Source organism: Phocoena phocoena, chromosome 10 (genome assembly GCF_963924675.1).
Source record: "Phocoena phocoena chromosome 10, mPhoPho1.1, whole genome shotgun sequence".
NCBI lineage: Eukaryota > Metazoa > Chordata > Mammalia > Artiodactyla > Phocoenidae > Phocoena > Phocoena phocoena.
The window spans coordinates 26,268,107-26,286,009 of NC_089228.1; the positions used below are offsets into that span (position 1 = coordinate 26,268,107).

Consider the following 17,903-nt stretch of genomic DNA (forward strand, 5'->3'; position numbering starts at 1 on the left):
GAATTTGGAAGCTCTAAAAAACAACAAAAATAATATATGAGTGTTTGATGTCAACAGTGCGACAAGAAGCCTTCTAAAGCATTTCTCAAGACGAGAGTCAGTGAAGTTAGTATTTATCCACTTTGTTTTTCAGCCAATCAGTCCACTGAAATGTAATAAACTCTAGCTGCATGGACAGCGCAGTATGGACGCCAGACTACATGATGGAAAATAATGGCTTGCATTCATGAGCACTTGCTCCTGTTCTAATTGCTTTGTGTGCAATAACTCATTTAATCTGATCGACGACTTTACAGGTTGGGAACCATTGTTATCTCTATTTCACAGGTGAAGAAACACAAGTACAGAGAGGTTCTATAACCCGTCCAAAGCCACACAGGTGACAGACAATGGTGCTGAGATTTGGACACAAGCAGTATGGGTACAGAGCCTGAATTCTTAACCACTGGTATACCCTACTGTCTTCCCATGACAGATTTAGCCTTCAAGGGTAATAGGAATAAAGCAGGGAACTTGAGGCCAGCGGCTAGGTCTTACTCTGCAGTGTGTCCTTGGTGCCTAGCACAGGGCCTGGGACCCAGCAGGACTTAGACAGCCTTGATCATTACTCTTGAATCCAAGGAAGAGCTTTGTCTTGTAATCAAAAAGGAAACACATTTGGGGCTTTGCCAAATTTCCACTAGGTTCTGGTTTTTCTAATTGAATGATGAGTTCCCTGGAATGAGAGGAAATCTGACAAAAATGGATGGAGTCTGGACAAACACTCTCTGCTAGCCCTCTGAAGGCACTGGCTCCAACACAGGACAGGAAGAGCTCTGGGCCCCTGAAGAATCACACTAATTCCATAAGCAGTTCACTGCTTTTATTAAGGCTACCGGACTACAACTCATCTCTTTGTTTAACCAGTTAATTGGAGAAATGTGGTACCAAATACGGTGGGGATTAACGCTCCTCTAAACTGTAATTAAGAATCTGCTAATCATACGAAAGCTGGAAAAGAGCTGAGGATGTAAAATCTAATCAAACGTGTAGACGTTGTGCTGTGGGAACATTTAAAGTGGATCAATTTATTTGCCTTCATCTGTGGTGCCGATTCTGGAACGATGTATTTGTTGATGCAAAATATATAGTAGTTTAGATTAACAGTTCATGGTAAGGTTAGGTCCATGCCCTTTTTTTTTTTTTAACATCTTTATTGGAGTATAATTGCTTTACAATGGTGTGCTAGTTCCTGCTGTATAACAAAGTGAATTAGCTATACATATACATATATCCCCATAACCCCTCCCTCTTGCGTCTCCCTCCCACCCTCCCTATCCCACCCCTCTAGGTGGTCACAAAGCACCGAGCTGATCTCCCTGTGCTAAGCGGCTGCTTCCCACTAGCTATCTATTTTACGTTTGGTAGTGTATATATGTCCATGCCACTCTTCTCACAGCTTACCCTTCCCCCTCCCCGTGTCCTTAATTCCATTCTCTACATCTGCGTCTTTATTCCTGTTCTGCCCCTAGGTTCTTCAGAAACTTTTTTTTTTTTAGATTCCATATATATGTGTTAGCATACAGTATTTGTTTTTCTCTTTCTGACTTACTTCACTCTGTATGACAGATTCTAGGTCCATCCACCTCACTACAAAAAACTCAATTTCGTTCCTTTTTAGGTCCATGCCCCCCTTTTGTACTGCCAACACTTCTTGGTTCAAAGAGTGAGGAAGTGGAAACTACAGACACACACACACACGCACGCACACACACATACCCCACAAGCCAGAATGTCAGATTCTGACAGGTGTGCCTACCCCTAACAAGATACACATTTGGGAGGCTTCAAATGATGGTATTCTTTTTTTGCACCAAATACATTATACTTGGGGCAGAATTTCAAAATAATCTCCTCCGTTTAATCTCCTCCGTTTATCCTCTCATCATCCACTACGTGCTGTGAAGCCGTCTTTACTATTAGCCCAGCCCACCTGGGGAGGGAGTGCCTTGGCTTCCGGGTGGAGGTTCACTTCCTCCTCCAGGTAGGTCACCAAAGTCCATCTACATAACCTCTAGCAGGTCATTTGTAGGAGAGTCATAATTACTAAATAATTTTCCTCATCAGGCTGGATGCTTTTAGTTCACCCATATACACACATTGCTTGGCCTGTTGAAGATACAATTTAAGTGAAATACACTTAGACATGAAGTATAACTAACATGATGAGAGAAGAGAGAAGAGAGAGGGAAGAAAGAGAAGAAAAGAGGGAAAAAGGGTGAGGAAAGGGAGGAGAGAGGAGAGGCGAGAGAGGGGCTTCTCAGCAATTTCTGAAGAGCTCAGAGACTGCAATTCTGATTTCCATCTCTAATGACAGCCAAGAAAGATGCAGTTGAGAGTAGGAACACGCATTGGATTCTCTGAGCATCCAGCTCTGTGCCTGTCTCCTATTCTCCTCTCCGCGATGGCCTCGGCCCCTACTTGACAATGGGGAGGCTTATTTTGTTAGGGGGTTAAAAATCCACCTACCAATCACCTCATAGAGCGGGGTTCCAGAAACAGAAAGGTTAACTGGAAGGCGATCTTAGAAGTAGTCCTGAGTCAAGCTTGATCGTGTGGGACTTGGCAGCGGGTGGGGGGGGCGAGGGAAGAAAGTGCCTGGGATAAGGGGACTGGAGGAGAGTAGGACTGTGAGGGCTGCAGGCAATTAAAGGAAGGTGCCTGCAATTCCTCTTTAGGGGGCTAAGGTACTACCTAGTAATGGACAGGAGAAAAATTAACATGAGGATAACAACAGGGCTACAATTAAATACCATTAATCCATCACTGGCTGGTGTGCCTCTCCCTGTGCAAAGCTCTTTGTAGGCATTAACTCTTCCTTTTCTTACAGCAGCCTTGTGACATGTGTATTATTATTAGCTTCATTCTATAGATAAAGTCGTAGGCTTCCAACTGTTAAATAACAGGTCATACAGGGGGATTAAAATCCAGGACCCCAAAGTTTAGCCACTACCCTCAAGACCACTGGCCTAAGAGTCTGAGTCCTTGTTCTGCCATTAACTTCTTTGACCACAGGCAAGGTCCCTAATCTCCCAGGGATTCATTTTCCCATGCCTGGTGCTTGATAAAGAGGAGTCACAGTGAATCTGTAGAATGAGGCTGATTGTAATCGCTCCACGTCTCTCTCAGGATTGTTTTGAGGCTGGATGGGGAAATATGAAAATATTAGGAATGCATCGGGCATAAAACGAATGTGAGCCATGGTACCACCGCATGACCGCAATGGTTATAAACACTTCTAGTCCCATAAACTGCCTCTGGTCAACCTGATCTCCTTTATGGGAAAAGGAGAGCTTCAACAACACAGCCCCTTCCTTTCCCACAAAATCTTAAAGTGAATATTGATTCTACTTGACATTTAGAGTAGTTACTTTAAACCAAATCTCTCCTGAGAAGGATTCACCAAAATGTGGGATGGTGTTTATTAGATACTCATTCTGAGAGCACTTTGTCAGCTCTGTAAGATATGTTTTTAAACTACTTTACATTAATATTAAAAAAAAACACCCTAAAGCCTCACATCGTCACTATTTGACATGAGATCTGAAAATGGTTCAGAACATCCTGTCTCAGAAATCTAGGCAGGAGATTTGGCTTTAAAACTGTACTCTAAGGAACATGACAGAATGATATAACCAGAGGTGACATTTCAATTCCACAATCATGAACCATTCAGGTGGCCAATTCTGCTTTCTGAGAAAGATATTTATTCATCTGTACAAGAAGGCACTCACTGTGGTGACATACAGTAGCTGGCTGAGTTTTTGGCCTGATTTTCTCACTATTGTGTCATTCAGCATCATTAACAATTACGTTACTTCTAAAGACATGCAGATTCTCATTTTCACTTAAAGGTGGGCAATCTTGTCAAGCATATTCAGTAGAGAAAGATACCTTAAAAAATAGCCATTGATAATAGCCATTGGCTCCAGTCTGCCTGAAATGGCTCACGACTGCTTACAAATACATAGTAATCAGTCCTGGTAATCTCTGATTTATAACAGCCATTGATCTTGGGCATGTTTAAAGCCTGTTTTCTATCACTGACATCCTTTATGTGCAACAGAGATAAACAGCAGAAACCCTCTAGTTATCCTAGCATCATAGATTCACGGCAGCCATTCTATAACTCCATATGGATTCTGAAGGCAAATTTTAAAAAACCCTCTATGACAGTCAAAGAAGCAGAGAAGTCTAAGGGTTCTAGGGTTTGGTTTCTCTATATCCTGAGCAAGAAAATAACAGGAGCTGTCCAGGTATATAAACCAATTTGTCCTACCCACCTATGCCCCTCCAAATTTGTAGCACATTGCCTATCAGGATTTCGGACCCTCTTGCATGGTAGTTATGAATTTGGGCCCTGGATTTGGAGAGACCTGGGTTCAAACTCTACCCTCTGACTATTAGTAATGTGACCTGGGAGAGTTAATTGGGTAACTTCAAGCCTCCCTTTCCTCACCTATAAAAGTGTATAACAATACAAGCTACAGTTGTTGTGAGTATTAAATCAACTCTACACAGAGTAAGAAACTCTATCAATACCAGCCGGTATTACTGTTGTTACTATTATCAACACCATCACCATCCTCATCACTTTCCTCCACACTGATCTTATCTGTGCATGATGTATCCTGTCATGTCCTAGAGGATTATAGAGAATCCCGAACTACAGAATAAAGGGGAAAAAAAAATCCCTAAACAAACAAAGCAACAATAACAAAAGAATATTTAGTGACAGGAACAGAGAGAACAAGTAATGATCAGTAGCCATCTTTCTGAATAAATAGGCTTGGCTTTAAAAAAGTACAATTACTGTTAGTTTAGTATTTGAAGGTTTTCTTAGGTATGAACCACCTTCTTGAGATCTTGCTCACACTGTGGACTGGCCTTAACCTACTAACTCACAGTTAAGGGTGGGTACCATAGCCCACCCCTCCCTCCCCAGTCACGGCCCCACTGTGGTGGGATTAGAACTGGAAAGGCTTGTCATTTGCAGGTGCAATGGCGTCATACTGATCCTCTACATTCATTCTGTCTCTGTGACTCTTAGGATTCAGGCTCGCTTTTAAATTAACTTTTATCTGCTAAGTAATGAGCACATCAGTTTTTTAATATCACTGAAGTCTCACCTAGGAGCCTTTTCCTTTTTATTACTAGAATTAACTCCCCGCTCCTCCCCCTCTTCCACGATGTAATAAAACAAAACCTACCCAGTGTAGTAAACAATTCAGGATTTCATTATATCCTGCTTGATGGGAAAGACTATTTACACAGAGATGAAATAGCATGGCCTCACAAGATTACTTCTTATGAGGAGAATGTAGTTTTATATAACAAAATAGAGCTTTTCCCACTTTATAGGCAAAATAACTGAGTCAGTTTCTTCTCTCTGGAAGTCAGAGTATTTCCTCAGACTTTAGAATTCTATGAGAGTGTCTGCATGTATCCAGGAATGGATGCACACATGTCAGTTTTAGAGTATACATACACACACACACACACACACACACACACACACACACACACACACGTATCTCAACCTCTTTGATGTATCTATCTACACGTCATGCGAGGGTTAACCCCAAGGTAGGTGACACTGTTAAAGATCTTTTAAAATCATTAAGACCAGTAGCTCCAATTTGGGAAAGAAAATAAAAAAAAGACATCTGTCCAAAGTTCAAGTTCTGCTGATTGACTCTTCTTTTTCCACAATAACATACTGAAGTGCTATAAAACAGATCTTTCCCCAGTCCCTTCAAACTTAATCATGACGTTTTACAAATAAGGGTTTCTCCCAGCTACCCTTCAAAACATGTTGATTTTAAGTTTCTGGTCTCTATAATATATAGATTAGACTAGAGATCTGTAAAATTTATTTCACTCACGTACTCCCTAAAAGAATTTGTAAAAACTGTGTGCCTATTCGTATAAAGTTGACACACAATTTTCTTTTTGTTAAAAGTCTAAACAGTTGCAAGAGTGTAATGCTGGGCTTAAGTATTGATATTTAAAAATATATCCCAATTGTATCAATTTTTAGATGAATTCAATGGAATTGTTATTTGATACTCTCTATTACCCATTTAAAAATTATTAAACAAATTCCTCATTAACAGTCAGAAACTTTACATGTGCTTTTTGTTCTCCTTGAACTGGTATTTCCATTATACTTCCCCCACCGAATCATAGCCTCATGTAACTTTTTTTTATACTGGAAATCATTTTATCGATCACCCTGTTACATTTCTTTGCAACAAAAATATGTATATAAATTAAAATTACTCTTTGATTACCCATGACCCTAATGCTTTAAGTATCAAAAATTTTTCTTTTGAGCTGGGTAATCATTAAAAATGTTATTAATGCACAATTGTCCAAAACAACATAAAGATGTTATAAATGTTAATAATCATTAAAATTTAAAAGTAAAATTTTTATTAGAAATGTATGGGACTGCTTTTTCTTCAATTAGCTGATGTACTTTTGAGGGAAAAATATTACTTACTTCTAACATGGGACTTGATTCAGCATAAATTCTATTTCCATTTCTCGTTGTACAGATGTGTTGAGAAGATTTGCTCACAGAAATGAGTAGATGAGAATGGATGGGGTTTTGTTATAGTGATGCCATTAATTTCTCTGAATTCCTTCTGAGTAATATGTCCCAGACCACAGAGTGGTCTGTCATCAAAAATTACTTTTTAATGATCTATCAGCTGAGATTAGGAATTTCTACTTTATTGAAAGGAAAAAATTGGAAACCTCCTTAGATGCAAAAGGATACACTACCCAGCCATTTGAATAACTCTCTTTTGTCAATACCAACACCGATATATCAAATGGTCCTTTTTTTTTAGTGCCTCCAAGGCTTCACAACCTAGCAATATCCCGTGTGTGGGGATGGAGAAGGATGCTTTTATTTTATTAAAGGGGAATAGGTGATTAAGAAAGAAGCATTAGGGCTTCCCTGGTGGCGCAGTGGTTGAGAGTCCGCCTGCCAATGCAGGGGACACAGGTTCGTGCCCCGGTCCGGGAAGATCCCACATGCTGCAGAGCAGCTGGGCCCGTGAGCCATGGTCGCTGAGCCTGTGCTACCGGAGCCTGTGCTCCGCAATGGGAGAGGCCACAACAGTGAGAGGCCTGCGTACCGCAAAAAAAAAAAAAAAAAAAAGAAAGAAGCATTAACATATTTTCAGAAGCAGGGCATTCTCAGTAAGATAAGTTTTAGGCAAATGTACATGAGAAAGCTGAAAAATTTTAAATATATTTCCTTAAAGTTATCCACGCTTATGTACCCCTCTGAGAGCTGTTGTGTTCCCCTAGGTGTCCGTGTGTCCCTACTTGGACAGGCTGAGCTAGACTGGTTTCACCCAGGTGAGTCCTTGAACCATTGTGTAAGGAAAAAGAAAGTGGGGGCGGGTTGGTGGTGGAAAGAGATAAGATAGAGGTAGAGAGAGAGAGAGAGAGAGAGAGAGAGAGAGAGAGAGAGAGATTCAGAGACAGAGAACTCCATCTTCAAACTAAACCATTCTATGACCAGTCTATCATATACCAAAGGAATAACACATTTCAATAAGTACAAGTCACACTGTCTAAACAACCAGTGAGAAAAAATGGTCGACTAACTCCATAATACTGGAATTATAAATAAATCTGCCGCAAGCCTCACTACTCTTTCCTTGATCTCATGAGATTTCCAAGCATTTATTGCAGAGGAGTTTCTAGCAACTCTTACAATACTTCTCCAGAGAAGGGGCACAAAAGAATGACAGGCATCATGTTTTTGTTTTAGATCTAAGAGATTTGGATGAAAAAGAATGTGATTGCCTTTCAAATACATGCCCTGAGGGCTCAGGTAACTCCAAAGCCTTTAAGCACTGGAAAAAAGAAATTAGAAAGGACAGAAAAAGTTATTTCATAAAACAAACCACTTACTATGAGTGGACCCCGGTTGTTTTCTCGATACTTGTTCTGGAAGAAAATGTAAACGACAGTGGCGGCCAAGGAGTAGAGGAAGGCAAAGACAGCCACGGTGACGAAGAACTCTGCCGAAGATGAGGAGTCGCCAATCAGGGCCACCTTCTGCCGTTCCTTCCCCTCACAGGTGGGCACCTCAAACGTCACCTGGTGTAACCTAAAGTACCAGAGATACCAGAGAGGAGAATTGTTAAAATGCTCTGGAGAGAAAACTTGATGCCGTAAGTGAGATGTGATTTGAGACCTTCATGGCATGCCTCTGTGACAAATTCATTAGAGAAATTACAGAGACTGTAGCTGGACTCGTGGAAGCAGATACTGCAGTTAAACATCATTCCATTAGGTTTCACAGTAGCTAGTCACTTTAGAGAGCGGGGAGGAGGGAAGGGGAAAGTGATCCTGAAATGATGATGGGTTAGACTATGACATCCTCCCCCTTAAGTTCTCCAGTGGTTTCTCATTATACTTGGACTCACACCCTAACTCCTAAGCGTGACCCACCAGGTCCTGGCTTATGGTCTTTTCACTGACTGTTCCCTTTTCCTCAATCACTCTGTCTCCTGACATTGCCCATGGCTGGTTCCTTCGTGGCATTCAGGTGACAGCTCAAAATGTCATCTCCTGGGAAAGCCTTTTCCTGACTATTAACCTAAAATAGTTCTTTTCCCTTAGACATTTCTATCACATCTCCCTGTTCAATGTCATTCATAGCGCCCATCACCAACCACACTTCCTTGGTAACGTATTTAATTACTTTTTTTTTTTCTGTCTCCACTTGATTTGGGATCTTGACTTTCTTCTTCTCTGTAAATCCTGAATGCCTGACACTTGTTAGACACTCAGTAAACAGGACTTGGATAAGTGAACAAACATTCTTGATTCTGTAAGATGACTGATACACCCTAGTTTGAGTGAACTTTGTGAACTTCTATTTTAGAGAATAAGTTCTGTCAGGACAGCATCCAGGCCCAATACATTACTTAATAGAGAAAAATAAGATTTTGGAGGGCAGTACATTCTGCTCAATAAATGACACCTAAGGAAGATATGTTATATCTAGTACATAGCTCATGCTGTGAACTGGGTGGTGATCTGTAATTCAATGTAGGAGCCAAAATTCTGCTTCTTCAGAAATGACTAAATTATTCCTTGAGTATTAGGGAGGCACTTGGAAAAAGACATGAATGAGGCTTAGTGATATCAGTAAAGGAACACCTGGAAAATTATTTACAGAACCAAAAATGATGATAAAACCATTGACGAACATGATAAATTCCCAACTTATGCTTAAGAAGTATTTCTCTTACTAAGCAAAACTTGATTCCTTTAAAATATATTTTTTGTGTACATTCTCTTACAATTCGGATAATGACAAAATGATAAAATAGTAATACTAATAGCAACTAACATACTGGAGCATTTATGTGCTAGATTTTTTTTTTTTTTTATGGTATGCGGGCCTCTCACTGCTGTGGCCTCTCCCGTTGCGGAGCAGAGGCTCCAGACACGCAGGCTCAGTGGCCATGGCTCACGGGCCCAGCCGCTCTGCGGCATGTGGGATCTTCCCGGACCGGGGCACGAACCCGTGTCCCCTGCATCGGCAGGCAGACTCTCAACCACTGTGCCACCAGGGAAGCCCTAGATATTGTGTTTTATATGTATTGTTTTATTTAATGCTCACAGCAGCCCTATGATGTAGGCATTTTATTGCCCCTTCCCCCTTTACACATGAAGAAACAGGCTTAGAAAAGATTAATTTGTGCTAAACCACAAAGCTAGTAAATAGGGCCAGGAAGTTTTTAACTTCTACGTTAATCTGTTTCTATTAAATAATGAGGATATTAAAACTAGGATGAGTTTTTTAAAAAGTGGAGCCCACGGACAACTAACATCATAACTATGGGTCTTGTTAAAAATGTATATTCCAGGGTCTGCCCCAGACCTACTGAACTGAAATCTCTAGGGGTGTAGCCTAGCTGACAACAAAAGTAGAAAACTCCAGTCTCCCTAAGTTCCTTATTTCTCAGAAATCTATTCTTTTTCATTTATTGCTTGACTTGAGAAAACTGTTTACATAGTCAGCTTGATTTTGCTTATTTATACTGAAGATCCTCTTGCTTGTCAACCAGAAAAGTGTACAGCTTCAGTAAAATTCAGGAAAACAGAAGCATTCATCATGGTTATGCTGTAGAGACCCTTCCTCCCCTTGCCAGAGATACTAAGATATTTCTCAATAGCTGAGTCTGTGGGAATGCTGAAAAATGAAATAGATTGAAAAGGTAATCATGCCAATTATTCTGATAGAGGTGATTTTCAAATAATGAACCCTTTTTTTCCTCACTATCTTGTATACATCATCCACGCAACATATTTTTTTTAAACATCTTTATTGGAGTATAATTGCTTTACAGTGTTGTGTTAGTTTCTACTGTATAACAAAGTGAATCAGCTATACATATACATGTATCCCCATATCCCCTCTGTCTTGTGTCTCCCTCCCACCCTCCCTATCCCACCCCTCTAGGTGGTCACAAAGCACCGAGCTGATCTCCCTGTGCTATGCGGCTGCTCCTCACTAGCTACCTATTTTACATTTGGTAGTGTATATATGTCAGTGTTATTCTCTCACTTCGTCCCAGCTTACCCTTCTCCCTCCTTGTGTCCTCAAGTCCATTCTCTACATCTGTGTCTTTATTCCTGTCCTGCCCCTAGGTTCATCAGAACCATTTTTTTTTTTTTTTAGATTCCATATATATATGTGTTAGCACACAGAGAAAGTTTTTCTCTCTCTGACTTACTTCACTCTGTATGACAGAGGGAACCCTCTTGCACTGTTGGTGGGAATGTAAATTGATACAGCCACTATGGAGAACATTATGGAGGTTCCTTAAAAAACTAAAAATAGAACTACCATACAACCCAGCAATCCCACTACTGGCTATATACCCTGAGAAAACCATAATTCAGAAAGAATCATGTACCAAAATGTTCATTGCAGCACTATTTACAATAGCCAGGACATGGACACAACCTAAATGTCCACTGACAGATGAATGGATAAAGAAGATGTGGCACATTTATACAATGGAATATTACTCAGCCAGAAAAAGAAACACTCAACCTGTATTTTTAACAAGAAGCTGTGTAGTTCACGCAATGTCTAGATTCTGGGGATAACGTAGGGAACAAAGATAGATGGGCTGGTCCCTGCTCATGTTGAACTTCAAGTTTAGAGGGAAAAGATAGCTCTTCTGAGAGGAGCCCTAGGCTAGTCTGGGGGTGGGGTGGTCAGGGTAAGATTCCCTGTGGAAGTGATTTTTAAGCTGCAGCTTGAAAAGTGAGTAGAAATTGTCCAGATCAAAAGCTGAGAAAAAAGCACAATGAAATACAACTTCACACCTGCTAGGATGGCTACAATCAAAATGATTATAAAATTGGAATAAGAAGCGTTAGTGAGATTAGATTGGAATAACAAGATAGGATTGGAATAATAAGTTCCAATTAGAAAGCTGGGAACTTTCATACATCGTTGGTGGAAATGTGAATGGTACAGCCACTTTGGAAAAACAGTCTGGCAGTTCTACAGGTGGTTAAACGTAAGGGTTATCACACGGTCTGACAGTTCCACTCCTAGATACATATCCAAGAGAAATGATAACATTTGTCTGCACTAAACTTGTACTAGAATGTTCATATCAGCATTATTCATAACAGCCAAAAAGCAGAAACAACCCAAACATCTGTCAGCTGATGAATGGATAAATGAAATGTGGTATAGCCATAGGGTGGAATATTATTTGTCAATACAAAGGAATGAAGTACTGATCCAAGTTACAGCATAGATGATCCTTGGAAACATTATGCTAAGTGAAAGAAGCCTGTCACAAAGGACCACACATTGTATGATTCCATGTATAGGAAATGTTCAGAATAGACAAATTTATGGAGACAAAGAGTAGGTTAGTGTTTGCCTAGGGCTGATGGGGGAGGATTGGGGATGATGGCTTAGTGGTACAGGATTTCTTTTTGGGGTAACGAAAACACTTTAGAATTGATGGTGGTGATGGACACACACTCTGTGAATATATTAAAATGCATCCAATAGTACATTTTAAATGAATGAATTGTATGGTATGTGAATTATATTTCAATAAAGCTGTCAAAAAATAGAGATGAAAGAGCATGTATCAAGATCCTGCAAAGACAAGGAGCACAGCACATGGGGTGAAATATGACTAGGGATCTGGCATATGGCAGGAGAGGGGATGAGTGGAGGATGAGGTGGAAAAGCAGCCAGAGACTCACTGCAGGGTCTTGTGGGTCAGGTTATAGACTTGGGTCTTTATAACTTTTAAAATTTTTCCTAGTGATGACAACTTTTAGGATTTATTCTCTTAACTTCCATATATAACATATAGTATGTTATATTTATCACGATGTACATTACATCCCTAGTACTTATTTATCTTATAACTGGAAATTTGTACCTTTTTTTTTTTTTTTTTTTGCGGTACGCGGGCCTCTCACTACTGTGGCCTCTCCCACTGCGGAGCACAGGCTCCGGACGTGCAGGCCCAGCCGCCATGGCTCACGGGCCCAGCCGCTCCGCGGCATGCGGGATCTTCCCGGACCGGGGCACGAACCCACGTCCCCTGCATCAGCAGGCGGACTCCCAACCACTGCGCCACCAGGGAAGCCCAATGGAAATTTGTACCTTTTGAATGTCTTCATCCAATTCCCCCTCCCCGCAACGTCCACCCCCCAGTACCCACAAATCTGATTTTTTTATGTGAGTTTGTTTGTTTTTGAAGTATAATTGACCTACAACACTATGTTAGTTCCTGTTGCACAACACAGTGATTTGATATTTCTATACTTTTCAAGATGATCACCACGATAAGTCTAGTTATGATATTACAACACAAAGATATTACATAGTTATTGACTATATTCCCCACACTGTCACTCACTTATTTTGCAGCTGGAAGTTTGTACCTCTTAATCTCCCTCAACTATTTCTCTCCTCCCTCCAGTCTCCTCCCTCTGGCAATCACCTATTTGTTCTCTGTATCTATAACTGTTTCTGTTTTGTTATGTTTGATCATTTGTTTTGTTTTTTAGATTCCACATATAAGTGAAATCACACGGTATTTGTCTTTCTCTGTCTGACTTATTCCACTAAGCATAATACCCTTTAGGTTCATCCATGTTGTCGAAAATGGCAAGATTTCATTCTTTTTTATGGCTAATATTCCACCATATATATATATATATATATATATATATATATATATATATATATATATATATATTTGTCCTTTCATCTGTTAATGGGCACTTAGGTTGCTTCCGTATCTTGGCTATTGTAAATAATGATGCAGTGAATACAGGGGTGCATATATCCTTTCTACTTAGTGTTTTTGTTTTCTTTGGATAAATACCTAGGAGTGGATCTTTATCTGAAGACCAAGATTGGAAAGATTTTCTTATAATAAACGACATGTAAAACCAAAATAGCAGGCAGGACCACATCACCTGTGGCAACTATTTAGAAGCACGCACACTTGCTTTCCAGATGTCAGGATCAGCAACGCTTCCAAACGCCAGTTCCCTCAGCTCACACGTACAGACTGGGTCTGCAATTTTTGTGTACTCTGAGAGCAGCAGGAAGGGGGAGAATAAAATAAGTTTCTTCTATGCAGTCAGCTGAATATCAACATTTTCCTCGTTGCTAACTCATCGCATTGATTTACAGTAAATGTTAATGGTGCTTATGGGCACAAGGCAAAAAAAAAAAATCACTAACATATTTGCCGTGCTTATTAATACCAGTGATCTATAGCTCGGTATTTAGCTCTCAAGCCACATGGGGTAAAATCAGGAGCAAGAGGGAAAACAGAAGTGAAGCTCTATGCTGGTGTCTGTTCCGTGGAAGGGAATAGGGATCGTTTATAAAGGAAGAGCACGTCAGCTCAAAATGGTCTGAGCATAATAATTCATACCACTGAACATTTTGAATGCTATGGGATGGCATCTCTTACTAAATATATTTTACCAGAAAGGTTCTTTTAGGTAACAGTTACATACATATGCATAAATATATATGCTTTATTTTGGAGGGAGAGATTTTAGAGTCAGCATGTGTTTAGCAGCTATAATAACTTTGGAAGCAAATAACATTCATTTAGAACCTAAACAAGGGAAAAACTGTTCTGTGCAGACAGAGCGGGTCGGCTGATGGAATCTGGAAACTGATGGGGCCACCTCTGATCTTCTGAAGGACTAGTGAGGCAGCAATGCTGAGCCTCCAAAAGGATGAAATCCAATCTGTTCATTTCAAATGTAAAATTCCCTCCTCAGCTGGCCTGACTCAGTCAAGGGGTAATTGAATTTTGCTGGGTTTCACTGCATTGTGTCAATCCACGAAAAAACCCTCCATGTGACAGTAGGTTCTTCTTTTTTCTTTTTAAAATTTTACCAACACTTAAACACAGCCTTTTAAGCATTTCACTCCTGCTTCAATTAAACTAAAGGAACTGCTGAGCGCCCATAGTTTTTAGTTCTGTTTGTATGGCTTGAAAAAATATTAAGCAAGTTGGTGTTGCTTTATTAATAAAAATATTTATGACAACACCACCACCATTTTTCAACCTCCAGGCATTGTGTTAGCTTCTTTACTGGCTCATATCTCAATGCTCATAACAACTATCTTAAGTAGGTACTATCTGTCACCATTATACAGATGAGGAAACTGAGGCTTGAGGTGGGTAGTGAGCTTGCTGGAGGTCACGTGGTAGTGGAGGGCAGAGGTGAATCTGAATGCAAGCAGATTAGGAGGACCTATACTAGTAACTACCGCACATCCCTGCCTCTATGCTTCTATACACTACCAAACGTAAAATAGATAGCTAGTGGGAAGCAGCCACATAGCACAGGGCGATCAGCTTGGTGCTTTGTGACCGCCTGGAGGTGTGGGATAGGGAGGGTGGGAGGGAGGGAGACGCAAGAGGGAAGAGATATGGGGACATATGTATATGTATAACCGATTCACTTTGTTATAAAGCAGAAACTGACACACCATTGTAAAGTAATTATACCCCAATAAAGATGTTAAAAAAAAAGTTATAGCATCCTTAGATTTCCAGACAAAGGTTTGTATAAAAATGACTAAGCCAGCTTTCCCATGCCATCTAATCTAATGGCAGACGGATAGTTTACACTGAGTAAGATTCTAAACCAACATTCGCTCTGCTTCCACCTCGAAGCACGTGAATTAGGCATCGTACAAGGTACCTAGCAATGATGGAGTTGAATCCCTTTAGGCTGACCAACAGCAAGTCGTTAAAAGCTTCCTAGTTTCCAAATTTTGTGCTGGGTTATTCTAACATTTCCTTTAGAAGCAAGTAGAGGGCAAACGAACCTGACTGCTTCACGTACTGAAATTGTGATCATCATAGTGTCCATGGTTCTTTACAGGAGGGGGGTAGAGGCAGCACAAATTCATCTTCAGAGAGCACTGTACCATTAAGGGCATCTGGTAGTAAGACTTTTGAAGTTGTTGACAGTATCTTTCACCGGGTGTGGAAGGAAATTGGACTAAAGCTCCTAATAGCACACCTGGGGGTGGTTCAGTGCAAGACAGTAAGGACACATCCCAAGGGTGGTGATCCTACCCAGGAGTTAATGTGGGAAGCATTAGGCTGTTGGGGAGCAAGCTGCTGCCACTGAATTTCTGACGGCCAGGATTCAAGTGGCCGAGGTGGGGACCAGAGGGCAACTGGCCAGTTGCGGTGCTGAGCACGTTTCTCTTCCCCAGATAATTTTCTACAGCCCCTGTTTCAATCCTTTTCGATCCCATTTGATAAAGACTCTAACCCTCTTGCTCCAGTTCTTTCTCTCTTCCCAGTAGGAAATACTGGCATTTGTCTGGTTTTAGATTGACTTTTCCTTTGCTAGTCATGTGTGTGTGTGTGTGTGTGTGTGTGTGTGTGTGTGTGTATAATAAGTGCATTTGCCTGTGCATTTACACACTCACAGACACCCCTACTCGCTCAGCCTGTATGATTCACAACGTAAATCACTACAAGGTTCTGGAAGTTTACACACACTTTCACACACTACATCTCTTTTCTTCCCCCCCCAGCAACCTTCTCCATTTGAGAGACGAGGAAGCTGGAGCTCAGACATCTTAAAAGAATCATCAAAGATCACCCAGTCGGCACAGAGAAGGTAAACTCCACTATGCTCAGGTCCTTCATTCATACAGGAGGCATTTGTTGAGCCCTGCGTGCCAGGCATCAGAGAAGCTAAGATGGGAAGGCAATGAGTTGTGAATGATGCGAATAGAGATTATGTACAGGACGTTGAAAAGGACAAGTCCCCTCTGACTGTCATTTCCCCTGGTTTTCTTACTGAACCTGAAACATGGCATTGGGCGACACTACTTAGGATAGTGATAGTGAGTCCACCTCTACTACCGCTGGGTGCTAATCACCAACTGACATTATTGAGCACATACTAGGCCAGGCACCATGCCAAAGGTTTTCACGCACTATCTCACTTAAACCTTCAAACTTGATAAAGTGGGTACTATTTCCCTTCTTTTAGCAGTAAGGAAAGTGAGGAACAGAGTGGTAATACAACTTTTTGAAGCAAGGGCGTTGAAAAGAGTCTATCCAACCCCAAAGTTTTTACTCTCAGCCCTCCCACATGAAAAAAATATAATGCTATTCATTGTTTTTATCACTCACATATTTACTGACTTCCCACACCATGGCTGCCTTTTCTGAGAGACTTCTTATAGTTGGCTCTCTCTCTTAATCTCTCCACTTCTGTTTGTTTCTCAACAGGACAGTGGTCATGGACTGAATGTCTGAATGTATGGGGTCCGTGCTCCCCAGGCTCACAGGCAATTTCAAACTGTTTCTGAAGACTCACATGTTGATTAGAGCAAGGTTTTCCTTTATGCCACCAGCACCTCATAAGGCATATTTATATGCTGTGGTCAAAATCCAGGGAGTGTGTCACTTCACAGAGCCTCAGGTACAGGATCTACTTGGAGTGGACAAGGCAGAAGACGGGGACAAGGTGAGGACTGAGAAGAGTCTTGGGAAATATGCTGGTTGCAGTGACAGCTGAGAGGAGGCTCCAGCAACTGCCCTCAGGTTGCTAAAGTTGGACACAAGTTTGAAGTCCTCATCTTGCAAAGAAGACTGGAGAGACTTTGTCTGAGATACAGGACTCAATGACCGTAAGGTGATAAGGATCCGTTTACCTGCAATGCCTCTGTTGACAAAAGGGGTCATTACTAGGCTCTAGCCAACGTTAAAGAAACAGCAGAAATAGAAGACAATCCAGTTCACAAATATCCTTCTGGAAGCACTTCAGGGATTTTAATGATGCTGTTTGCTCCCACGAAGGTCAGTGGACCTGGAGGTGGTACCTACACCCCTGTCTGCAAGACCTGAGAGCTGACTTCCAGCTCCCTTATTTTCAGGTAAATGGCATTGTCTAGGCAGCCAGAATCATTTATCCAGATATTTTTGCCCTAACCTTGGTTGAGTCAAAACCAGCTACATCTCCAAGACTTGCAACAAAAGCAGCACATGAGGTATGCACTAAAAATATTTTACTAGAAGAAGAAATCAAAACTAAGGGAAAGACAAAATGCTGTATGCATTTCTGTTCTTTTTTTTTTTTTTTTGCGGTACGCGGACCTCTCACTGTTGTGGCCTCTCCCATTGCGGAGGCTCAACAGCCACGGCTCACGGGCCCAGCCGCTCCGCGGCATGTGGGATCTTCCCGGACCGGGGCACGAACCCATGTCCCCTGCATCAGCAGGCAGACTCTCAACCACTGTGCCACCAGGGAAGCCCCTGCATTTCTGT

The 17,903-nt window shown here is 41.1% G+C and overlaps 1 protein-coding gene across 2 annotated transcripts in view; it reads right to left on the reverse strand.

Moving 5' to 3' along the window:
* The window catches only part of SYNPR (synaptoporin), a 304,609-nt gene that overhangs the window by 34,012 nt on the left and 252,694 nt on the right, over positions 1–17,903 (reverse strand). For both annotated transcript variants that reach the window (XM_065885408.1, XM_065885407.1), the window contains one exon: positions 7,975–8,173. In XM_065885408.1, coding sequence (XP_065741480.1) covers positions 7,975–8,173 — 199 coding nt within the window. The remainder of the gene's footprint in view (positions 1–7,974; positions 8,174–17,903) is intronic.